Source organism: Opisthocomus hoazin, chromosome 7, assembly GCF_030867145.1.
Source record: "Opisthocomus hoazin isolate bOpiHoa1 chromosome 7, bOpiHoa1.hap1, whole genome shotgun sequence".
Classification (NCBI taxonomy): Eukaryota; Metazoa; Chordata; class Aves; order Opisthocomiformes; family Opisthocomidae; genus Opisthocomus; species Opisthocomus hoazin.
Window position 1 is genome coordinate 36,941,602 of NC_134420.1, and position 26,487 is coordinate 36,968,088.

Below are 26,487 nucleotides of genomic sequence, written 5' to 3' on the forward strand. Positions count from 1 at the left end.
AGCAGACTACCACTTCATTGAAATGTACTCAGTTGAAGGTCATAACTAGCAAGTTAACATCTGGCCATCTTCATTTACTGTACTGACAAAAGAATAGTATTTTGTTCAGGAAATAACTGCAGGCTAAGAGAATAAACAGACTTCACCCTTTTAGGCTCCTTTTATTATAATGACATTTTTGTAGGGAGATACTAAATTTCTCACTGACCTACTTGTAGAAAGAATTTAATCAGTAATCTGTGTTCTTTGCATAGATTTCAGTGTCTGAATGAGGTCTGATAATAAAAAGTTTAATTCTTTTGCAAGTTCTGTACTTTGGATGTTACCTTCAGTTCCCTGCAGATAATCTAAGATGGAGGAGACTTAAATCAGGTTTTAATGGGGAGTTTTGTGTAAGAGAAACAGCAACAATCTTCAGAACCATTTTAAATTAACCCCTCCTAGGAGGGAGAGCAGAAAGACTGTTTATACAGCAGTTTCAACTTTATATTTTGTTATTTTTATTTTTTATTTGCAAGCTATTATCCATCCTGTGTGTAAAATAAACTCGTTATTTGGATACTATTTGTGAGTGAGCTTGATGCATTGCATCTTGTTCCTGATTTTGAAACCTACAAGTTTAAGTGACTTAAGTGAAATGCATGAAGTGAGCAGTCAGAGAAAAACTTGTGCCAAATTTGTTAATTTTGAAGAATTAGGCTGTACCTGTTGATGACAGAACAGATTCTTAATTAAGACCACAAAGAGGGATAAAAGTTGAAGATAGCTGATCATGTGTCCATTCCAGTGTATTTCAAACATACTCAAAATACACAATTATAAGGATAGTTAGAAAGAATATTTCCTTTGGTTTTCTTTCCCTGTTATTCAGCCACACTCAGAAGGCAATGTAAGTGCTCAAACATGTCCAGTATTATTTTCATTGGCAGAGATCTAGCAAAGTGAATATAAAAATACTTTTCAACAAAAGAGAGTCAGAAATTAGCTACTTATTCCACCACAGAGGAAACCTCTTATTTTTCCCTTTTATTTTTCAGTTTGCATATTATGAGATTGCCATAGTTTTATATGAACTGCAACATAATTAGCTCAGTTTTTGCTGTTGTCAAGACTAAGTCTGTGCTAAAACAGAATGATAGCATCACAGGTTGGAAAAGACCTCTAAGATCGAGTCCAATCATCCACCCAACACCACCACTCCTACTAAACCATATCCTGAAGGGCCACATCTACACGTTTTTTAAACATCTCCAGGGATGGGGACTCCACCACCGCCCCCAGCGCGGTGCAATTGATGAGGGAGGATGTGTTGGAACTTGTGGGCCATAAACCCTGGGAAGAAGGGAGTTAGTGCCCAGCCATCCTGACCCTGAGAAGAAGAGAGATAGTGCTGAGCCATCCTGAAGGAGGAAGTAAGGCCTTGGATAAGATAAGAAAAGAATGTGTCTGCATGGCCTTAGTTTAGATGAGCTTAGGAAAAGAATGTGTCTGTATTAGCAACTGTGTTAACCAATCAATAGGTGCCTAGTTTGAAACTTAACCAATCAGTTTAAAACACGCTGCCTTCTGATCTGTATAAATGTATGTGTGTAAGAACAATAAAACGATCATCCTGCTTGCATCAAGCGGTGTCCCGTCTCTCAATCGCGGCAGACAACCTGTTCCAATGCCTGACTACTCCTTCAGTAAAGAAATTTTTCCTAATATCTAGTTTAAACCTCCCCTGACTCAACTTCAGGCCACTGCCTCTCATCCTATTGCTAGTCACCTGGGAGAAGAGACCAACACCTGCCTCACTACAACCTCCTTTCAGGTAGTTGTAGAGAGTGGTAAGGGCCACCCTCAGCCTCCTCTTCTCCAGACTAAACAGCCCCAGTTCCTTAAGTCGCTCCTCGTAAGACTTGTTCTCTAGACCCCTCACCAGCCTCATTGCCCTTCTTTGGACACACTCTAGCAACTCAAATCAATGTCTTTCTTATAGTGAGGGGCCCAAAACTGAACACAGTGCTAGAAGTGTGGCCTCACCAGTCCTGAGTACAGGGGCACAATCACCTCCCTACTTCTGCTGGCCACACTATTCCTGATACAAGCCAGGATGTTGTTGGCCTTCTTGGCCACCTGGGTACACTGCTGGCTCATGTTCAGCCGGCTGTCAACCAACACCCAAAGGTCCTTTTCTGCCGGGCAGCTTTCCGGCCACTCTTCCCCAAGCCTGTAGCGTTGCACGGGGTGGTGTAATCGATGGCCTTGCTGGACTTGTCAAATGCAAGATGAAAGACAAACTCGGACTGAGGCATCTCTTGACTGAGGTGTCAAGAGCCAAAGAGCTAACAAAGGGAGCAATTAACTGGTGCTTATCTTATCAGACAGAAGTAAGGGGGGATAGCCCATCACTGTAAACCCAGTGATCTGTGGGTCGCAGCGGAGGCTGTGCAGCCAGAGATTGCTTCCGATAAAGAACAGATGGCCCCCATATGCGCATACCAAGATGCCCGCTCCATAGGCGTGTCACACTGCTGAGTCCCGCTTCTGACGACATGACATTCCATGCCAAGAGCCAATCGATACACAATAATTGACTTAGTCCCACCTCGCAAAAAGATTTTCCAAACATATAAAAATTGGCACTTGAAAACTCTCTTTGGGAGGAGGAGCCAAACGAGAACTTCACCTGACGGACAGGTCGACGGGCCTGAACCTCTCTTCCCCCCCCAAGAAGGGACGCCTTTTTGGTAAGAGTCGCGCCTCTGACTTTGTCAGATGTATCCCCGGGAACACATTGTTAACTAAAGCGCTAAACTTACTTTGAGCTCAACTTTTGTAGACAGTGCATTTATCAACGGCAATTCTGAATCTGTGATACGTGTCGCTTGAATAAATTACCTATTGTTTCAACTTTGTGAAACAGTTTCAGTGAAAGTCCTTGGAAGGGCTCTGGCAGGCAAGTTGAATCTGAAAAGTGGCTACACACTTAACCCTTTAGACATAAACCATTGACCAAGTCTGGGAGACTAGGAGTTGATCCAGCCGCACCTAGACTCTCCTCCGAGAGAGAGTTTAGAATGCAAGGGGGTCTCCTCTGAACCTCGTGACTCAATGGGAGGGCTCTCCTTTTGCTGCTTATCAGACTCCCCTTACACCCCCTTTAATGCAACAGGTGGTGGTGACCCAGGTGCAGGACCTGGTGCTTGGCCTTGTTAAACCTCATACAGTTGGCCTCAGCCCATCGATCCAGCCTGTCCAGACCCCTCTGCAGAGCCTTCCTACACTCAAGCAGATCGATGCTCCCGCCCAGCTTGATGTCATCTGCAGACTTACTGAGGGAACACTCAGTCCCCTCATCCAGATCATTGATAAAGAAAGATGTTAAACAAGTCCGGACCCAAAACTGAGCCCTGGAGAACACCACTCATGACCGGCTACCAGCTGGATTTAAGTCCATTCACCACCACTCTCTGCGCTCAGCCATTCAGCCAGTTCTTTATCCAGTGAAGAGTACACCCATCCAAACCATGGGCAGCTAGTTTCTCCAGGAGGATACTGTGGGGAACAGTGTCAAAGGCCTTAACAAAGTCCAGGTAGATGACGTCCACAGCCTTACCTTCATCCACTAGGCAGGTCACCTGGTCGTAGAAGGAGATCAGGTTGGTCAAGCAGGACCTGCCTTTCATGAAGCCATGCTGGCTGGGCCTGAACCCCTCATTGTCCTTCACATGCCCGGTGAGTGCACTCAAGATGAATCACTCCATAATATTCCCCGGCACCGAGGTCAGGCTGAGAGGCCTGTAGTTCCCAGGATCCTCCTTCCAGCCCTTCTTGTAGACGAGTGTTACATGGGCAACCCTCCAGTCACCTGGGACCTCCCCTGTTAGCCAGGACTGGTGACAGATGATGGAGAGTGGCTTGGACAGCTCCTCTGCCAGTTCCCTCAGCACTCTTGGGTCGATCTCATCCAGGCCCATGGACTTGTGAGTGTCCAGGTGGCACAGCAGGTCGTTAACTGCTTCCTGCTCGATTATGGAAGGTTTATTCCACTCTCCTTTGCTATCTTCCAGCACAGTGGGCTGACTAACCCTGGGAATAACCAGCATGACTATTAAAGACTGAGGCAAAAGATGACATTAAGTACCTCAGCCTTTTCCTCATCCTTGTTGGCAATATTCCCCCTTGCATCCAATAAGGGATAGAGACTCTGCTTGGCCCTCTTTTTGTTGTTAATGTATTTGTAAAAACATTTTTTGTTGTCCCTTACAACAGTGGTCATACTGAGTTCTGTCTGGGTTTTTGCCTTTCTAATTTCCTCTCTGCATGACCTAACAAGACCCCTGTACTCCCCTTGAGTCACCTGCCCTTTCTTCCATAGGTGGAAGACCCTCCTTTTTTTCCTGAGTCCCAGAAAGAGCTCCCTGTTCAGACAGGCCGGTCATCTTCCCTGCCGGTTTGTCTTGCGGCACATGGGGACAGCCTGCTCCCGTGCCTTTAAGACTTCCTCCTTGAACAATGTCCAGCCTGCTTGGACGCCTTTGCCCTTCAGGACTCTCCCAGGGGACTCTCTCAACCAGCGTCCTGAACAGGCCAAAATCTGCTCTCCAAAAGTCCATGGTGGTAGTTTTGCTGACACTCCTCTTCATCATGAATCGAGAATTCTATCATTTCATGGTCGCTAAGCCCAAGATGGCCTCCAACCACCACATCTCCCACCAGTCCTTCTCTGTTAGTAAACAGCAGGTCTAGCGAGGCAGCTCCCCTGGTAGGATCACTTACCATCTGCATCAGGAAATTATCTTCCACACACTCCAGGAACCTCCTGGACTGTTTCCTCTCTGCTGTGTTGTATTTCCAGCAGATGTCCGGTAAGTTAAAGTCCCCCATGAGAACAAGAGCTAGCGATTGTGAGACTTCTGCCAGCCTCTTACAGAAAACGTCATCTACCTCTTCATCCTGGTTGGGTGGTCTATAACCGACTCCCAGCAGGATGTCTGCCTTGCTGGCTTTCCCCCTCATCTTTACCCATAAGCATTCAACCTTGTCATCACAAACCTTGAGCTCTATACAATTGAAGCAGTCCCTAACATACAGAGCCACCCCACCGCCTCTCTTTCTTCACCTATCCCTTCTAAAGAGTTTATAGCCATCCATCGCAGCACTCCAGTCATGAGAGTCATCCCACCACATTTCTGTGATGGCGACCAAGTCATAGCTGTCCTGCTGTACAATGGCCTCCAGCTCCTCCTGTTTATTGCCCATGCTACATGCATTGGTGTAGATGCACTTGAGCTGGGCTGTCGATCTCACCTCCGACACTGCCATGCCACACCTGGGCTCATCTCTAGTGAGCCTGGTTATATCCCCTTCCCCCTTCAAACCTAGTTTAAAGCCCTCTCAATGAGCCCCGCCAGTTTATGGGCAAGAATCCTTTTTCCCCTTTGAGACAGCTGGACTCCATCTGTCGCCAGCAGGCCTGGTGCCATGTAAACCTCCCCATGATCAAAGAAACCAAAATTCCACCGAAGGCACCAGTCTCTGAGCCACCTGTTAATCAGGTGAGTTTTCCTGCCCCTTTCAGTGCTGTTCCCTGCCACTGATGGGATTGAGGAAAACACCACCTGCGCCCCGATCCCTCAACCAGTCGCCCCAGTGCCCTGAAGTCCCTTTAGATGGCCTTGGGACTTCTCTCCACGATCTTGTCCCCACCAACCCGTATTACCAAAAGGGGGTAATAGTCAGAGGGCCACACCAGACCAGGGAGTTTCCTAGCAACATCCCTAACCTGGGCCCCAAGGAGGCAGCAGACTTCCCTGTGGGATGGGTCTGGTCGGCAGATCGGGCCCTCTGTTCCCCTCAGAAGGGAATCACCTACGACAACTACCCTCCTTTTTTTCTTAGCCAGGACAGTCATAATACGTGGTGCTGACCGACTCGTCCTAAATACTAAAATACTATTTCTCCAAATATAGAACTGTTTTTACAAGGTTTAAGGTACTAAAATTGTGCAAAAAAAACTGCAATATAAAATATTCTGAACACACACACACAAATATATTAAAATCTATATGTTACTTCACATTAAATATTTAAATATAAAAATACATCATGAAAGTGCTTGGGTACCCAAATATATGAGGTATATCTCAGTTGTTTTACTTAAAGCAAAATGGCAAATGTAGGGCACTGTGCCATTATGAGTAAAGCTTCATGCCTGTGTATCAACTATTGCCTGAACAGTCAGAATGTCTGTCCTAAGTGCTTTCCATAGTTAGGTCTGAAGAAAAGACTTCATCACAGAAAAACTCATAATTTCCCTTTATCCGTGCAGTTCTATCACTTATTTCTTTGCTAGGTCTCTCAGAAGTTAACTTAGTGAGGATATTATGCATGTGAAAGTTTTAATTACACTTAGAACATAATAGTTCACAAACACCCATTTTTTCACTTTTGAAACACAACCATCCCTTTGGATTTGTCACCTACAGAAGCATTCAAAGTTGTGAACAATACTTACAGACATATGGAGCTTTTGTGTGCAAAGCAGTATTTTACAGTTCCCCCATTTCAAACTCGGGCATCTTTTGTTCAAAACAGCCTGAGGATAATTGTCTGCTGTCTTTTACAGCCTCAGGGTACTCTGTGAAACTAAAGTGTTAGCTTCAGTGTCCCAAATGACATTCAGCTTTATTTTTACACACTGCTTTTTTTATATAGCATTCCCTAGGAATTTTTATAAAAATACAGAACACATCCCTTGCTCCAAACAGATAAAGAGTGGTAGTTTTCTGCTTTATCAAAGGACAAGAATTTTAAAACATCTTGATGTTAAGCTCTTATCTTCATAAGGTATCCTCAGAAACATCGCTTGATTTTCAAGAATGATAAATGTTAGGTAATTCTCACTTATTTTAAATTATTTTCAACCATCAAGACCACTTCACTGCTAAGAATGCAGAAGAACCCTTTAAAATGACAGGACTGAGCAGTATAAATTTCCATAGGAGATCAACCTATTTGTTAATAGATAAGTTTGTCATCATGCTACCGAAGCAACGTAGTGAAACTGTTATGATATTTGTAATTTTAAAATACAAGGCTATTTTGATAGAGCACAACAGTAGCAAAGCAAATGATAAATAATAAGAGAAAATAGAAATGTCAGTCTACGTAGAAATGGTGAAAGTAAATATATGTGTTACCTTTGCAGTCTTAAGATTCCACCTCATCTTGTCAGAATGATGAGGCAGATGAAATTGAATGCAAACGTTTCTGAGAGAACAACCCCAGAAATCCTTTTCTATTTTTCATAAGAGGATATTTTAAAAAGTAAAACTCTGCAACCACTGCACCTTTACTGAACTGTGATGATTCAGTGGCACTCTCTCCCTTACACGCTTCCCTGAGGACAATTGAGTCACATCATTTCTGAAATCCTACTCTAACTGAAAGGTACAGAAACAGCATTACACTAAGTAAAATGATAATGCTAGCTATTTTATCGTGGGGGTATCCAGAAAAAGAATGTATCAAAAGCACAGGGACAACGAAAAAGAGAAACATTAAACTTTAATGTTATACTAGTGTTTAACTTGAATCCTTTCTCTTGCCTAGATAGACGCATGCTAGGAAACACTTCCTCACAAAGCTCAAAGATATTGCAGAGGAGCAAATATTGTGATGTCGGCTGCAGCAAACTACATTACTTGTATTGTGGTATCAAAACATTCTGTTTAGCTAACCACTTACTCTCGCATCCAATATATAATACTACTGTTGTCCAATCAAATACATAATCAGTGTTGTCTCCACACACCATGGCAAAAATCATTGCCTCTTGTTACAACCATAGCTCTCTGAGAGAATTTGTCCATATCGATCCCACTTCCTAAGGAATCTGATGCCTGCACCCAAGATGGACCCACTTTCTTCAGGCAACACTTGTACCCTGCACTCCTGTCTGTCTTCTCCTCACCCTGTGACATTACTTTTTAGCTCCCTTACGTAAAAGCCATGAAGAGAAATAGTTCCATAAACTATGGCTCACACACACTAAACAACCAGATAAAATACAGCAGTTATCAGTGCTAATTAACGCAATAAGACTTTTTATCTCAGAAAAAGGCAGATGAAGCTCTTGGGAAAGCTGTTTTCTCCTGTGTGCTTTTGTTAGAGAAGCAGACTTCAGGGGAAGAATTTCTTTCAGCCTGTTAATGTATCTGCTGGGCTTCCTTACTTAAAAGTGTTGCTATATAGTATTTTTTAATGTGGAATACACTTCCTCCTGCAATTTCTTCTGGATCCTTTTGACAACCTATTCTCAAGAGCATTTTCATTAAGATACTAATGTGTTCAAGTAACATTTCTGTGGTTTTTTTGCAATTTTATAAACTTCTCTCATGAAATTTTGAATGCTGGGTGATTTTCAGTAAACTATGACAGGCACAGAAGTAAAATAACAACTTGCCTTAAAACCAAACTTATGTAAAATAAAGCGTAGGAGAATTCAAAATGCCTCTTAAGAATTCTATTGTCTATGGAGTGATTAGTACTGAGCAATCTAGAAAACAGCTAATCGGGGCTGTTTTTCATTAGTTACTGTTCTGCTGCTCCCTGAACCAGTAAATCATTTCAATAACCTAGACTAGCGATCTCCAAAATGGGGTGCGTGCAGGATCGTGACCAACCTGATCTCCTTCTGTGACAAGGTGACCTGCCTAGTGGGTAAGGGAAAGGCTGTGGATGTTGTTTACCTGGATTTTCGTAAAGCCTTTGACACTGTTTCCCACAGCATTCTCCTGGGGAAACTAGCTGCTCATGGTTTAGACAGGTGTACCCTTCCCAGGGTAAAAAACGGGCTGAATGGTGGAGCCCAGAGGATGGTGGTGAACGGAGTTAAATCCAGTTGGCAGCCGGTCATGAGTGGTGTTCCCCAGGGCTCAGTATTTGGCCCAGCTCTGTTTAATATCTTTTTCAGTGATCTGGACAAGGGGGTCAAGTGCACCCTCGGTAAGTTTGCAGATGACACCAAGATGGGCAGGAGTGATGATTTGCCTGAGTGTAGGAAGGTTCTACAGAGGGATCTGGACAGGCTGGATCGATGGGCTGAGGCTAACTGTATGAGGTTTAACAAGGCCAAGCACCAGGTCCTGCACCTGGGTCACCACAACCCCATGCAGCACTACAAGCTTGGGGAAGAGTGGCTGGAAAGCTGCCCGGCAGAAAAGGACCTTGGGGTGTTGGTCAACAGCCATGTGAACATAAGCCAGCAGTGTGCCCAGGTGGCCAAGAAGGCCAACAACATCCTGGCTTGCATCAGAAATAGTGTGGCGAGCAGAAGTAGGGAAGTGATCGTCCCCCTGGACTCAGCACTGGTGAGAATCAGCTCGAATACTGTGTTCATTTTTGGGCCCCTCACTACAAGAATGACATTGAGTTGCTGGAGCATGTCCAGAGAAGAGCAACGAAGCTGGTGAAGGGGTCTGGAGAACAAGTTGTATGAGACGCGGCTGAGGGAACTGGGGTTCTTTAGTCTGGAGGCTCAGAGATGACCTTATCACTCTCTACAACTACCTGAAAGGAGGTTGTAATGAGGTGGTTGCTGGTCTCTTCTCCTTAGTAACAAGTGATAGGATGAGAGGAAACGGCCTCAAGTTGCATCAGGGGAGGTTTAGATGTGATGTTAGTGAAAATTTCATCACTGAAAGGGTTGTCATGCACTGGAACATGCTGCTGAGCGAAGTGGTTGAGTCACCATCCCTGGAAGTATTTAAAAGATCTGTAGATGTGGCGCTTAAGGACATGGTTTAGTATTGGACTTGGCAGTGGTTAGGTTTATGGTTGGACTCTACAATCTTAAAGATCTTTTCCAGCCTAAATGATTCTATGATGCACTGAGGTGCAGGGAGAAAATATTAGAATGTACTTGGTGGGGGGGGAGGTGCGTGCTCAAGAATTTTTTACTGATGGGATGCACGATCAAAAAGTTTGCAGACCATTGGTCTAGACCATCTTTTGTTTTTTAATAGTCTGCCAGCATGGCTGGGCACTCTACAAGTACTTAGCTCAGAGAACAGTGTTTCATGGTACTACATTATGAATTTCACATTATTTGTAACCTTGATATATTGTGGTATGGGAATATATGTGCTGGAGGCTGGAGACATCTCTATCATAGCCTGTTGGTTCAAAACTTCAGTGCACTTTTGACAACTCTCTGCTTACCACACTTTGGTTCATATCACAAAGTAATCCTTAAGCACATGAACTGGAATCCTTTTAGATAAAACTTCTTTGGAAGATGGACTTCAGCAGCAAATGTAATCTGCTCCAGCTGTTAACAGGCACACAGTTCACAGAATCATACTAGAAGTAGTTTGAAATAAAATGTATGAAAGGACATACGATGTGGATGCTCTATCTTCAGCACAAAATGCTTTACTTCATAGTTAGATGCATTTTCTTCGTTTGCATGACTTGGTAACATAGATATGGCTCAAGATAAATGTTCAGTTCTTGGCACTAGGGATCCAGTAGCTAGAGCTAAGGTAGGCACTTTTAACTTCATCTCCACACGCTTTGCTCTGATTTTGTTTACATAGAAGACCTGCATTTGCGGAAGCCCTTAGGACACCAGTTAAGCCAACATTCCAGCTCTGTGCATTGTCAGAGATGAGATGAGCCACTTAGCCAACATACTCAATAAAACATAGAATCCACTTAAAACTTCCCATTTTACATCTGTGCGCAGACACAGCTCATCAGCATGAAATCTCATATACTTGAATCTTGTGCATCTGATAAAAAAAAGCATCTGAGCAAACGAAGTACCTCTAGTCACATGGTTCAACATGTTTTTAATACTATTTTACACCACCGCCTTATGATATTTCCCTGAAGGAAGTTTTTGGTTGGTTTTCTGTTAAAAACATTTTTTGTTTCCTATTCTGTTTTAGGCAGTGGACCTTACATATGATAGGGTAACTAATAAGATCAAGGCACCACAAAATTTTAATTATCAGAGAAGTTCAATTAGATGTAATCACACATTGAAGTACTACGGGTCACTCTTAATACAGTTTACAAGCTTGCATATCACAGGGAGGCATATGTAGCCTTCGGTGTCCTCCAACTGTGTTTTTCCAAACCATTAAAACACAACATGAAAAGGCATCTAGATAGAAGGCAAAATAAATGACACTGTTTTAGCATAATTATCTGCAGTCTACCAGTTACAAATCTTTTTCAGAAAAATACAAACAATTGAACTGGTTTGCTGATGGAGAGATGACTGCTGTGTTATAACCAGATAAGGTTTCAGCTTCAGCAGTTTTAAGTGAATGCTTTCTGTTATTAGGAACTCCTTTTTTTTTCTCTCCTTGCAGTCAGTAGAATATCAACCCAGAAGACATATAGTCAAAGCTTCAGTGCCTGCTTTCAGGCAGTCTTACAATTTGCATAAATTAAGCATGAGAGTTAATTTAAACAGTGCAGCGAAAAAAGGAAGAATGCTCCTGAAATGCAACCAAATGTGCCACTTATGGATGTTTCATCTCAGCCTTTTTATCTTTTCCTGATATGGAAGTGCTTCTATAGATTAGATAATTTTTATAATCTGACTCTAAATCTTTTTCAGCTCTACCGTGCAATTTTTGTGATTAGGGGATCGGCCCTTCACACACCATTATATATGGTGGGGCACCAGAGGCTCACACGTAACAGAAAAAGTTCTGTGATCTGCTCTTGGTTCCTTTCCTAAGCATTCCTCACTCCTGAACATGGAGCTAATAGTAACCACCTTAGCAGACTTCTCAGATCTCATTCCGGAATCGCAACAGTCAAATTAGAGCCCCCTATTTAACATAAATTTAGGACACACCTCCCATAGACATCACTTAACATTCACCTCCACTGAATTTTATCAGATGGTTTGTCACCCAGTCACTCAGTATTTCAATGATGTCCTTATTTGCAGTTTTACTAAATTTCTCTACAAATAATAATTTTCTAATTCACTAAGACACTACCTGTAAATAGCTGTAGAACTTTAATGTGTTTTTTTTTAAAAAAAATCTGAACTCCTTTTTTCCTATATATACAGTACCAGTATTAATCTACTTTGACAATCATAAAAAGGCAGAACTTTCAGAAATCTGTTTACCACAAGAAAAGATCATACTGTAGATCTCTTTCAAACTCAGTCAAGCCCCTAACTAATTATGACATTATCAGTTACGATATGACAACATTAAATTTCCTTCACAGATCTCAAAAAAGAGTCACCAGAATACATTCTTACAGGGTAAATATAACCAAACAAAACTTTATGTAACAGGTCACATAGAAAATGATTCGGGCTTTCATATAAACTCGATTTACTTACTTGCCAAAAGCTATTTGCTGCTTAATGAAGCTGAGCTTTGTTTTCTTCTCTCATTCAGGCTAAGTGAGATCCTATTTAAGAATTGACTTTTCCAGTGAGAACGGACACCACTGGAAACACTGCCAGTATACCAGGTCAGATGAAAAGAACAAGAACTGTGTTAGAGCAAGTAAGAAGATGCCTAAGACCTAACTAGGCTTCAGGTGATTACTGGTACAGAGATATTTAGGAAAAATGGAAATGAAAGAAAGTCAGGAGGAAGTCAGAGAAAATTGGTTACTATGGCCACAGAGAGAAGTAGAGATATTTTTTATTCTGGAAAACAACAAGAGATTTGTTTTTAATGTATTCAGTGAAGAAAGATTTAATAGACAAATAGGACTGTGGTAATGAAAAATCTGATACACATTAATCTCCCCTCTTTAGGGCAACTGAGAATGTTTAAATGCTGGGTAATGAGAAAGGCTTGAAAGAGCAACAATTTACTGGTTCGTCTTGTAAATTAACTTTCAGTTATTTATCTTTTTTCATCCACAGATACTTCTCTCATTCCAGAAGAACTACAGAACTATTTTGTTTGCTTTGGAAAGTAAATAACAATGTTACTAAAATGATTTTATGTGATTGGTATGGCATTTCAACTTAAATGGATGCACTATCTTCCCGTCCTTCCCTTCCCATGCTGCAATATTTCATGATCTGCAAAACACAAGCTAAACTTCTTTTGAAAGTTCATAAGACCAAATTTCACAATGAAATACAAAATGTGTTAAGTTTAAATCCTTCTCACATTAGAACAGGAATTAACAACAATGCTTCAGCATCTTCCATACTCAAGACAGCTTGGAAGTGGAAGGTAGCTTTGCGAAGTGGTCTCCTCTGTCATTTCTGGAGCTGTGCAGTCTTTGAGGCCACAGAGCCTATGAAACGTAAGATGGAAGACAGCAGGAAAACAAGCAGCAATAATTCCTATTTTCATGTGGAAACTCAGTGAGTATTCTTTTTCATCCAGAGCATCCAGGCATGTGATGTTCTTGCCAGGAAGGCAGAGGAGTGCTTGCAATACACTCAGCAGTCCTAATAGTGATCAGAGTTTGATGACCATCAGACGTAAAGAAATTTGGGCCACCCCCAGATACTCGCTAGCGTCTCTTCCAAATCAAAAAAGGGCAATCGCCTCTTCAGTGCCAGATGCCAAAAAGAGCGGATGCTCAGCTTCCCCCACGCCGGTTGCTTGGTTTACATCATACACATCTCTCAAACCAGTACAGATGCAGCAAGGCAGAGAGAAAAATGGAGTATGTCTGTAACACTGGTAATGGCAGCAATGGCTTGGGCCTAAACGAAACGCTACCAAATGTCAGGGAACACCCACAAGGGCAGGGCTGCATCCTGGTGTCCAGCAATCAGGGAACAGTGATACAGATGCTTCGGCCATCTCTCATTTTACATTCCTTTTGTAGAGATGCTTTTTTCATTGAGGTCTGTGATTGCAGTGAGTATCCACCATCCACAGAAGATGAGAGAAACAAATGAAAAGCCCCTTTCATGAGTACTCCCAAAGGAGTTTCTATACAAAAACTTGAGATAGCAATAGCTATAGCATGGAGAACAGTCATATCCTTCAAGCGAAAAGACCCTCAAATCTATCAGCGCAGAAACAATCCAAGAGTCAAAACTGACAACCACAACAACTAGTGGCTTCATAGATGGGGGGGGCAGGGGGAAAATCCCACAATAGAAAAGGCATTCCTATGAAACACTCACATTTTGCTGGTGTGAGTGTGCCTGGACAGCGATTCAGGCTTGCACAGCCAGGCTTGGCACCAAAAATCTAGATTCTAAGCCAGAATCCAGTGCAGTAACACCGTGCTTTCCAGAAAAAAGGGAAAAAAAATCCATTCTAGAAGAAACAAAATTAACTAAAAACAACAGACTAATGAGAAGAAAAACTGACATAACACAACAGATGATGAAATCACAGTTAACTAGAAGCAATACTATATAATATGATACAGTATAATACAAATAATTGGCCGTTGACAAGAACTAAAAGAATGGAGCACAAATGCATGGCATGGGAGGACAAACAGTTAAGAGCACATTATCAGTACTGCCAGGGGTGTAAACCTCTAGCCTAAGTGACTCTATATACATGCTTATAGCATTAATGCATACACATGGATAAACCATTAAAGGAAAGTAATTTTTTGTTTCATACAATGTTTTTCATGATTTTGTCACATCATCTCACACACAAACCTTTCATTCTTTCCAGCATGGAAACAATAAAAGTCTGTAAGATCATTTAAGGATTAATGCAGCAAGTAAAAACTCAAAGCTCTGTCCATCATCTAAACAGTGTAATTTACATATTTTGTGAGTCATATGTAGCTTGGAAAAGAATACTAATCAGTGATTGACTCTGCTAATGCAGGATTTAGAAATTAACTCAGGAAGAAATTTGTGTGTACATCAGGTAAACTTTAATTACACGGAAATATGATGAGACCTAAAGTTGTTCTAACAGAACACATCCCACTTTTTCTAGCTGGATTCATGGCCATAAGAAATTATCCTTTATGGAAACGTGAGAACCAAGAAGAAGATCCAAATCTGGAAGTTCATCACGGATTTCATACACTACCTTGAAATCTCAGAATACTGTCTATTTTTTGTTACTGGTTGGGACACTTGCAAATCCTTTTAGACACTGTCTTTTCCTGGCTGCAGAAGCACAACATAACTGTCTTCTCGAGGATCAGACTCTAAGTGCGTGTTACGAGAGTTAAAAGACAAGCCCACAGTTATAAGCCAATACACAGTCCAGCATGACTAGTAATCTAATCATGGAATAACACACATGACCATCACACATTGCTTTTAAATCTTTTTCAACTTGTATCTGTAAGCTTTGGAGTCTACAGAGCTACTACTAGTTAATACTCTTTAGACATTCAGTTGATAATATCTTTTTATGTCATGCCACTCATTAAGAGCTCTTGTGCCATGAGTTAGTAATTCTAATCTGAGAGGTAGGAGGAGGAAAACACTGGCAGAAAAACGGAGAGTCAGAATTGTCCTTCCTGCAAGGTAAATAGAAAAGCTTCTTGGTGCTTTACATTTCTCAGTAATGGGCTTGGTGGAAGTGCATACTTGAAACAGCTCGAGCGTCTTCAAAAAACTCTTGTTTGTGCTGTATCCAAACAGATACACAGAGGGAAAATCTCAGCATTATCACCAAACTGTGATGCCTTATGTCATAAACCTTTGGGAAACTTTTTGTGGATACCCTCAGCAAATGCTGATACACTTAGCAGATGAACATCAACACAATGATGAAATAAACCAGATCCTGGACTTAAACTTCTATGCAAAACAGAGATGACAGCACACTTCCTTGTTTACTTAATGCATTGTCTGCCGAGTTTCAGCATCCGTGCAGGGACAGGAACGACTCTCACACATTGATGCAATGCACAGTAGATTCGATTTATTGCTCTGCTTGCGTGGTTATATACATTTTTCATATCTGCACGCATGATCACACTTATTCGGATAGGCTACAGACATAAATCACGCGCTGTTCACGCACCCCGTATTCCCTTATGATTGGTAACTATGCACTAACGCCAATAGCAACAGACCGCCTCCACGTCCTTGAACACATCTTGTTTTTGCTAACCCACACAATGTGCACTATCAGAACTTTCTCAATTGTTATTCTTAGCTGTCCTTTCCAGTGGCCTGTTCAGTTATGCTAACTGTTTTGCTTAGGCGGCCTAGTCAATCTAACTCTCAAGCTACATCAACCCCAACATCTCCCCCTTTTTCTTTTCAATAAAAAGCTAAGCTATCTTTTCATTGCTTTAAAAACATTTGCTCAACTGGTGTTAGTTGCATCACAAAAATTTTCTTCACAGCTACCTCTAGTGCCTTTTGTGTTATGCGTATTATACATGGAACCAATATAATCACTGCTTCCTCTACATCTCCCCCTTTTTTATTTAATGAACTTAAAGCAAGCGCTACATTGACACACCTAAGCAACACTATTGGCTTTATGGTCCAGTAACAGCCCCGCTACTGTGCAATACTAAAAACAAACATAAGAACACAAATGCTAATAAAAGGATATATAGATGTGAATTGCATACCATAACCTGTATTCATATTAATCACCTAGGCTAAAATCAATGTATCTAAGGGTATAACTCATTAACTATATACAATACCTGCAGAACTCACCAAACCAAAGACGCAAAGGCAGTTACTTAGTCCAGACACATCCGTTAGATCACAGAAACCAAATAAATCCATCAGAACACAGAAATACAAACACTATGACAACAAACATAAAATCACACATTTATAGTCGCGACCGCACACGCACAAGCACACCAAGTTTTCAGCATAAATCCAAATGTTGCAAAGACTTATGATTTATTTTTTTTTTTTGCAATGCAAAGACTTATGAACAGACAAGGACTTACAATAATATTCAACATTTAACAGACAAATTCCCAAGCCTCAGTTTCAGGAAGAGTACTCTCTTTTCAGTTCTGTTTTAGGAAGGGCACTTTCACTTCTCCCCAGGAATACAGCCCAATGCTGTGAAGCTTTCACTATGACTAGCAGGCAACTAACAGGCAGGCAACAAGAAACAATACTGGAAGAATGCCTTTGTCTTATTAATGGTTCGTGCTAAGAACTTTTTGGTCCAGGGATCAGAGGTTCTCCCTGAGAATCCCTTGGTGCCGGCTGGAGGTCCTGCAATCCCTCGGACCATTGATGTTCAAGAGCAGTGTCCTACCTGGGTACCCAAAAACTATTACCAGAAAGCAGCAAAATAATTCACTCTCCAAAACTTAACTCCGGAGTCCCAGAAAGCAGGCACTCTCAAGAACTCATTAGCATACATTAATATCATAATCAGCTAGAACAGTTTCCAGCGATAAGGATACAAGGAATTCTACTGCAGTAATTGAATTATACACACTTTTTCCAACCGAGTCCTTGAATGTCAGGAAGATGGTTCTTGCCGCGCCGCTTCTGGGCTGGTTGGGCCGGGCTGGCGCACTGGGATTGGGGGGGGGCCGGGCCGCACCGCCGGTTGCCCAGGGGGGGCCGTGTGCCCCACCAGGTGTGAGGTTCGCTGACCCGTCTGGTGTGGTGGTCGCTGGCGCTGCGGGCTGTGTCTGATGGACTGTGCGGTTTTATGCTGGAATTCACCCTGCTTTGATCTCAGGTCGGGTAGGCCAATTGCTGTAGAGGGACCATGTTGTACACTTTGGGGGTGCCGGATTTTGCACCCCACTTCCCATTTCTCTGGATTTAAAGGATCGTCAGGTTCTGGCAGATTTACCTCCGCATTTCTCGTGTTGGGTTAGGAATTTCATCGTATGTGGGGTTAAATATTTCAAAAGACTGCAGCTCTGTCCTTGCTTTGGAGATAACGGTGGAGGAGTAGCAGCTGCTTCTAAGATAGTTTCTACGAGTTTTAGAGCATTTAAAGCTGTATGCACTGATTTCCAAGTAATGATTTCCTCAAGGATTTTAAACTGCAAGACTTTGTTCTTTCAAAATTCTCTGTAAAATCTTTTAATGGAGCTTTCGTTCCTTTCAGCTGATCATGCTTTTGACAGCTCGAAAAACAGGGGCTAATAATCGTTCCTCTTTGTTGCAGACCTGCACAGAGTCTCCGATTCTCTACCACACATCCAAATCAAACAACCGATCTGTCCTTGCTATCAGCTTTCATCGGCGGTACCACAGTAATAGACCCGATCTCTCCTTCAGTTAACTTCACGTTGGCTCGATCTGCCAATTCCGTCAGGATTTTCTGCGCCGCCTTTTCCAACACTGATACAGTGGAACCCATACTGCCGATATTCACGCCCCCCCCGCGTGCGGCGGATCCGCTCCTGCCTCTCCCGGGCAGCCCGGCTTACCTCGCTGCCCGGCAGTCCCCTGCCTTCTTCGGCTGCAGTATCACATCGGGGTCACCACAATGCCAAGTTTCAGCGTCCGTGCAGGGACAGGAACGACTCTCACACATTGATGCAATGCACAGTCAATTCCCTTTATTGCTCTGCTTGCATGGTTATATGCATTTTTCATATCTGCACACGCGATCACGCTTATTCGGATAGGCTACAGACATAAATCACGCGCTGTTCACGCACTCCGTATTCCCTTATGATTGGTAACTATGCACTAACGCCAATAGCAACAGGCCGCCTCCACGTCCTTGAACACATCTTGTTTTTGCTAACCCACACAATGTGCACTATCAGAACTTTCTCAATTGTTATTCTTAGCTGTCCTTTCCAGTGGCCTGTTCAGTTATGCTAACTGTTTTGCTTAAGCGGCCTAGTCATGCTAACTCTCAAGCTACATCAATCCCAACAATTGTTGATTCCATAGAAAACACAAGAAACATTTAAATGCCCTACCGCCCACTACTGAGATACAAAGCCAGTTTTGTTAAGTCTGAATATTTTGAACCACAATTCTGTTCTTACGGACTATCCACCACAGTACTAATGACTATCTTTCTTTCACTCGTGGGGGTTTTTTTGACACAGGACTATAAACCAGCACTTGTTGACAAACTGCTGTTTATTTTTTCCCACACATTCATTCCACCATGAAAATGGTTTGAAGGACCAAGGCTAAATGTCTCTCTGCTGCATACAGAGGTTGCATGAGTTTCATCAGCTACTCCTACAGGCATAAAGAACAGATTCTGGCATACAGTATTATGTAGGTATATGACACCATACAGTCTACAAACCAGATGATCTCTGAGAAAATCTCTGAATAGGTTGATTTTGTTTGTAATGATTTCAAAGATGCATATATTTGATGGCAGAGCATCCAGCTTTGCTCTGACTTGCAGCTCAATGATACTGTAATCAGATTACTTTGCTCATAAGATGTTCCAAATATGACTGTGTGGAAAATTTAAAACCTCATGAATTTCTCAGTCACCTAGAGCAACTGACCTCTAAGACAACACAGTGTTCCCCATTTCCCTTCTGGGTCCTTCCCCCTCTCACGTTTCTTATAATTTTCTACTCTTGGATCTTTATCACTGGAGTCTGTTGCCTCACAGACCAAAAACACTCTAAGAGGAATGCATTTCAGCTACTCATGAAAAGGACTTTTGTATATTAAACTCATAAGTGAACACATACTTCTGAAGAAAAAAAGAGAGCTATCCTATCATTATCCAGGGGAAAAGGTCTGTAGTCTTAAATGTAGCCTTTAATACTTTATAGACATTTGCTTTCATTTAAAGAGCAACCATAGAACAAATACAGGTGTTCTTTGAGGAGCGTAAGTATGTCTCTGTGTGAAAGGGTGGATAACGGAACTGAAAAAAAAAAAAAAAAAGTCCCAGCTTCCCCCAGAACTGCTTTACATCTAAATTTACAAATTTACAACCAGTACTAAGAAAAATTTCTAATAATATTTCTTAAAATTAACTACCAGGGGAGGTAACCATTTAACCTTGTTCTCTACACTGGAATATCTGTCTTACACCACAAGTATAACAAGCATGAAACACAATGGCAATGTCTTTCTTGTACATACTTTTAAGAATTGAACACCTGATGCCAAATTAATTTCTGATCTTGAGATGACACGCATACATATGCCTACATGAAAGGCATATGGGGAAGCACTTAAAAAAAAAAACCAAACAACAAAAAAACCCAAAACCCCAACTAAATTCCTTTCTGCTATTGACTTGCAAATCCTAGCAAACCAAGTATTTTTTTAGAAAACTGTTAATTTCAACAAGTCTTCCTCTAGCATAGGAATCCTTTGCAACATTGTCTATTTCATGTATTTCTTTAGTAATGACAGAATGCTGCATACAAAAAGCGCATCTCTCATGGTATCATAAACCATAAGATGCTACTGTTGACATATAAACGTATCTACAGGCACACCACACAAACTTGCCCTCATCAGTAATAGTCAGAGATTGCTCTTTACTCTTCAGACAAACTCCACATTGTAAACAGAATTGTATATTGTCATGAATGTTATTAACTAGAAATGGAGAAATGTTAAATTTGCTGCTATTCTTTTTCTCTCAAATGCAATTGCTTTACTTTCCAACCAGAAGACGTTCTTCAAAAGCCATTGTTGCCTGACACGCTCACCAGTCCCTATGTACATGAAATTATTTGGCTTGGAAGACCTCTCCTTTAGGCACAACATACTACTACATTGAACGAGGAGCAAGGCTGAAATCTGCCAACGCATTTTTGCAAGTTTGAAAAGCTCCTTGTTTATAGGATAAACAATTCTGATGTGAATAGAAGTCTAAAGCAACTTGAAACAGTGACACTTTCTCAGAAATATGCTGTAATTCCTATATTTACTGTCTTCATCAGTTCCTGAAGTATTTTAAAATCAGCAGGTACTGAAAATGAAGTGCCATTGCTATCACTGGTGTAGAAAAATGACAGGAATGCAGATGCAGCACATCCATTTAGGCATTCACTCAGGTTTTCCTCCTCTGAAAGCTTCTCTTATCAAAGCGTTGGTCCTGAAGATCCTGTGACAGATGACATTTCTACCTCCTTTAGAAGGTTTCAGGGGGAAACTTGTGATGTTGTCTTCATACAGTTACCTGTTGAGGGCTCTCACTTTGGGAACCTAAGCACCTATGAGAAAAATCTAGGGAAGGTATGTTACACCACAATTCATTTCAGACTGATACAGATGCTGAGGAACCGCAGTGGTGATTGGTTCCACACAATTCTTTCTAACCTTGGTAAGGTGCGTGAGGGTAGTTAGGGTACATGCTATCAATTCTGCCATAAATACTCCTAATCCATATGCCTGCAAGTATGCCAGACACTACTTAATTTTAGTAAGCAGTATGCACTGCTCGGATTATACCTGACGTTGACCATGCAGACTCATTCAAAGAAGTAGGCACAGATATGCACAGGCAATATTCTAGATACATAAACCATATATGATCTCAGAGTACTTACACACACATAGTAAAATCACACTCACATGCAAGGATAAGTATATTCTAAATGCTTTGGAATGGAAACATTATAAACATATGTTAAAATGTGCTGAGTATTGCAATATGAACAAATAAATTCTCATATATATATTTTATACAGGTTATTTTTAAAATTACCAACATGTTTAGAAACATGCATTTCATTAACCTTCTAAAGATACTTTTCAACTAGCAGGTATATTAAGGCTTACAGAGGTTTTCCTCTTCCACAATCTCTGAGACACTCTCTCTGCTTACAATGGTGTTCTACCTAAGATGAATTACATGAATTAATAAAATCAATACATACTTTCCTCATAAATTATTTTGAGCTGTAAAAGAGATCAATCTACCACCTTCTCTAGAATATATTGAAATGCTGTCAAAGACACTTCTTACTTATTTGTCATAGTAATTATTGCTCTCTACCTGACAAAGTATCCTCCTTTGCCATTTAAGCAAGCAGTATACTTCGTGAAGACTATCAGAAAACACAAATACTCCAACTCTTATGAATAAAATTCAGCAACCTGTTAGGTTAAATCCTATACTAAAAATGGAGCTGCTATTCTTGCATACTTCATCAAATTGAACCCCTTAACATTTCATGTTTAAATAGGGGATAGTTGTGAGACAAAATAACTCTGAACTACTGTGCATGGAAGAACCATAGAATAGCTTGGGTTGGAAGTGACCTTTAGAGGTTATCTAGTCCAACATCCTCCCTGCAATAAGCAGGGACATCTTCGACTACATCCGCTTGGTCAGAGTCCTGTCCAACCTGACCTTGATTCTTTCCAGGGATGGGACATCCACCACCTCTCCGGGTAACCTGTTCCAGTGTATCACAACCCTCATTGTAAAAAAATGTCTTCTTCATACCCAGTCTAAATCTACCCTCTGAGTTTAAAACCATTACCCTTTGACCTATCACAACAGGCCCTGCTAAAAGGTTTGTCCCATCTTTCTTGTAAGTCCCCTTTAAGTACTGAGAGGCCGCAGTCAGGTGTCCCCGGAGCCTTCTCTCCTCCAGGCTGAACAGCCCCAATTCTCTCAGCCTTTCCTCACAGGAGAGGTGTTCCATCCCTCGGATCATTTTTGTGGCCCTCCTCTGGACCCACTCCAACAGGTTCATGTCTTTCCCATGCTGGGGGCTCCAGAGCTGGACACAGGATTCCAGGTGTGGGTCTCACCAGAGCAGAGCAGAGGGGTGGAATCACCTCCCTCGACCGGTTGGCCATGCTGCTTTTGATGCAGCCAAGGATACGGTTGGCCTTCCGGGCTTTGACCATACATTGTAGGTGCATGTCCAGCTTTTCATCCACCAGTACCCCCAAGTCCTTCTCCTCAGGGCTGCTCTCAATCTCTTCATCCCCCAGCCTGTATTGATATTGGAGGTTACCCCAACCCAGGTGCCCGACTATGTCCTCTCTAGAAGTAACATTCCAATAATCTCAGTTCCTTTCTCTTTTATTTCCTCCACTCTCCTCGTTCTACTCAAATCTGCTTGGAGAACTTTTCAGAAGACTCCCCTTGCTGCAAGGATACTCTGTCTCCCTGTTTGCCAGCTGCTATTCAAAACATGTATACACAAAAGAATACTATTCCATAGTTGATATAGATTTGTCCATTATACTCACTGCTAGTGTGTCTTAGCATCTTCCAGTAGTGCCTTATTTCATATGAATAACACCTATTGTATTACATCTTGAGAAATTCATTTAAGGTGTGAGAGGTGGGCTGACTTCAGTCACAACCCAAAAAAACCCATTACCTGAACAAGACAAGACAACTACCAGAAACAAGGAATTGATTTTTTCCAAACACTTTAAATAGCTCTGACATAGAACAATACAATCCTCCCTCCACACTTACATGCTGGCACAACTGAGATCAATGAGTAACCCATCCTGTTTCCTAGGATCTCAAGCATTTAAACACCAGCTGAGTAAGAAAGAGATGAAAAATCTGAACAGGCCTCCTTAGCAGGTGGGGGGAAAACACACTCCTGTGACTACTGATCTTGCCTAATACAATAATTTTCTAAAAACAAAATAATTTCTTCTCTCCCAGCATTCCGTTTTCTTTGTTCACTGAACTCAGTTTGCACAATGAAGCCAGAAACATCAGCTTCCATTTCTCCATCTTCAACGTTAGCAAAATGTCAGTGGGTTTGGATTTCTTATATTAAAGGAGAAACATTATGGTTTGGGGTTTTTGATTTTATAGTTCTGGTGCAGTTCTCTAAACATCATGAAAATACTACATAACACGAGTTTTGAAAATCTTCTTTCTTTCTTTCTAATACCAAAGTCTAAACATTAGATCTATCTTAATAAATCATGCTCCTCTTGATAATTCTGGATAGAGGAGTCCATGAATCTTAAAGGTGAGAAATAAATTTTCATCATGGCAGAGCGGTAACTTTGACTGATGCAGATACAGGCAGTCACTGTATTTATTTAAAGTGGGTTTGATGCTAACCGAGGAGGAACAAATCCTCACAACTTTACACACTGCAAGTCATGTCTCGATCAGCTGATCACGCAACCACTTCCTTGTACTAGATTTTAAATTACTCTTGACTCCCTTTGGACAGGTGAAAATTAGTATATGAAGCAGCACAATGGGTTAAGTAACCACAATGAGCAAGCAGTGTGTCAGACTGATTGACTGCCGATCAAATAAAGAACCAGGTACACAGACCATGCTATCAGATCTAGGCCAAATTCCAACCTAGTACGCACCTCTACCGAAGAAAAAAATTGACACAAAATGCTGAAATACTTTCCGTGAGTGGACTTGGCTAAAGTAAATTTTGTTATAACACACATTGCACTGGAAGTAAACTTCAGTATTTACTGTTGTCACCCCTCAAAATCAATGATCTTTTAATGATTTTGAGCATGAATGACTTCATACTATCCCCTTCTTAAGACAGATAATATTGAAAAAAATGGATGTGTTTTTGATTTCAAAAGCAAAAAGACACTGCATTTATATTTTTTTTTTGTTATGAAAATATAACTCAATGTTCACAGTAGTCCTGCATCTGTCTTCAGGTAACAAACCAGAAATATGTTAAATTACGCAAGTTTTTGGTATCAAACAAACCCTACTGAAGTCAACTTAAGCTGAAGGTAAACTGTACTTCTAAAAATAACAAAAAATCTATTTTAGATGCCTAAATACGGATCTAATAATTTTACTATAGAAACATTATTCCCCCCATGATACACTTCAAAGTAAGAAATAACGTTGCTTTTTTAATGTAACATTATTGTAATTCTCCAAGCAAAGAAATTCAGTGTTGAAAGGGCAATAATACTGTACCTTGATTTCTTCTATTTCATCTGGTACTATCTTGTATGCAGATATAGTCCCACCCAACCTGAAATCAGGAAAAGAAAAATATTCAGTGAAATCAGAAGAAAAATGTTCTCAAAATCAGTAACGCAAAATACAGCATGTTAATGGTGTCATGACTTGTTCCAAAACACAAATATCCCTCCTACCAGTTTAGAGGTAAAACCCACCAAGCCCCAAAACAGCAGCAAAAAAACCCACTTCCTTTCTTTATCCAGAGAAAAAAATCTTCACATGATTAACATAAACCTTAGAAACAAGGTGTCTATCACGAGCCTGAAAGATAAGAATTAGGTCAAACAAGCAGAGTTACCATCACTAGGATGTTCTTTATATTAACAGCCATCAGCCACCATATTCTATGGTTTCTTGTTTGTTGTCTAAGTCATATTGATGAGTTTAAATATTTGAAGCCTGATATGCTTTGCGCTCAGTATTTCACTAAGCTGCTCTACAGTCTTAAACACATCCAAATGTAATTCTAGAAATTGCATTTTTTTTAATTAGATGCACACGTACAGACCTCACAAACCACACAGACTCCATATTTGAAAAGTCTCTGGAGTTCATGGTTGATAATTAAAAGTGGGTAATGTGCAATAGTTGGCACTGATATAGAAAAATAGGAGGTTTTGTTCCACATTTAACTTACTTGTCTACATCCTGCAAAAGTTTATGGTGAAGAATAGTTCACATTCTGAAGATGCATGAGTAGCATGTACTATAAATGGTGGTAAATACTACATTTTCCCCAGAGACATGCAGACATGGCTTCTTTCATTTCATGAAGCAGTATCATTGATAGTGACAATTCAGACCTAAAAATATGACTGCACTAATGACCTCCCTGCTGGCTCTGCACAGCAACACTAGTCATTTTCTGGGTCCTACAGAAATGGTAACCACATAAGAAACTATTTATTGTAAAGCAGTAGACAGCTATCAAGTGTGTATTTGTACTATCCCCCTATTACTGGAATTTTTCCTTCCGTCAGCATTTCTACACAGATATATTTCCTTATATTCAACCTTGAAATTATTACACATACTGTTTACTCAACCTAAACAGCAGATAAGCGAGTAACACAGAAAATATGCTAAGATTTTCCCCCAGAGTCCTGCATTTCTGTATCTCTACAAGTCACTCTTAGAAATGAATGGTTTGAAAGCTTTAGACAGAAAATGAAGTCTGCATAGGAAAAGTCAAGCCTGAAGTCCATCACTGCTCCAAGTAATATCAACTATGATATTAGAGACAGGGTCCACACATTACAACATTCAAATTCATCATGAACAACTAGAGTGTAGCAACTGCTCCCTTCTATTCCCTCTGCAACTTCCATTGCTGCTAATCATCAATGGAGTTGAAAGTTGGAGAAAACTGAAACTTTTTTTCACCAGTGCAAGTACAACTGTGAGCTTTCATTCTTCACTGACCTTTGTTCAAATGGTGTTTCCAGCGATAGCTACAAGAAATCAGTGTTAACATCATGATGAAGAATTGCTTCACCATACTGTGACATGGAATGGCTCAGACCAGTGCATGTTATCACGGCACGTGATCAGTTCTATTGCTACTCAGACAAAGTCCGTAAGCACACATTTTTTATTTAGTTCTTTCAGATCTATTCCTGTCCACATTCCGGAGTACCCCAAAATACTGACTTTCTATCCTCTAGCAGAAGGGGAGGATAGAGCCTCTGCTGCCAGCACT

The 26,487-nt window shown here is 41.1% G+C and overlaps 1 protein-coding gene across 25 annotated transcripts in view; it reads right to left on the reverse strand.

Moving 5' to 3' along the window:
* The window catches only part of GPHN (gephyrin), a 347,846-nt gene that overhangs the window by 188,571 nt on the left and 132,788 nt on the right, over positions 1-26,487 (reverse strand). For all 25 annotated transcript variants that reach the window (XM_075425604.1, XM_075425611.1, XM_075425606.1 and 22 more), the window contains one exon: positions 24,741-24,798. In XM_075425604.1, coding sequence (XP_075281719.1) covers positions 24,741-24,798 — 58 coding nt within the window. The remainder of the gene's footprint in view (positions 1-24,740; positions 24,799-26,487) is intronic.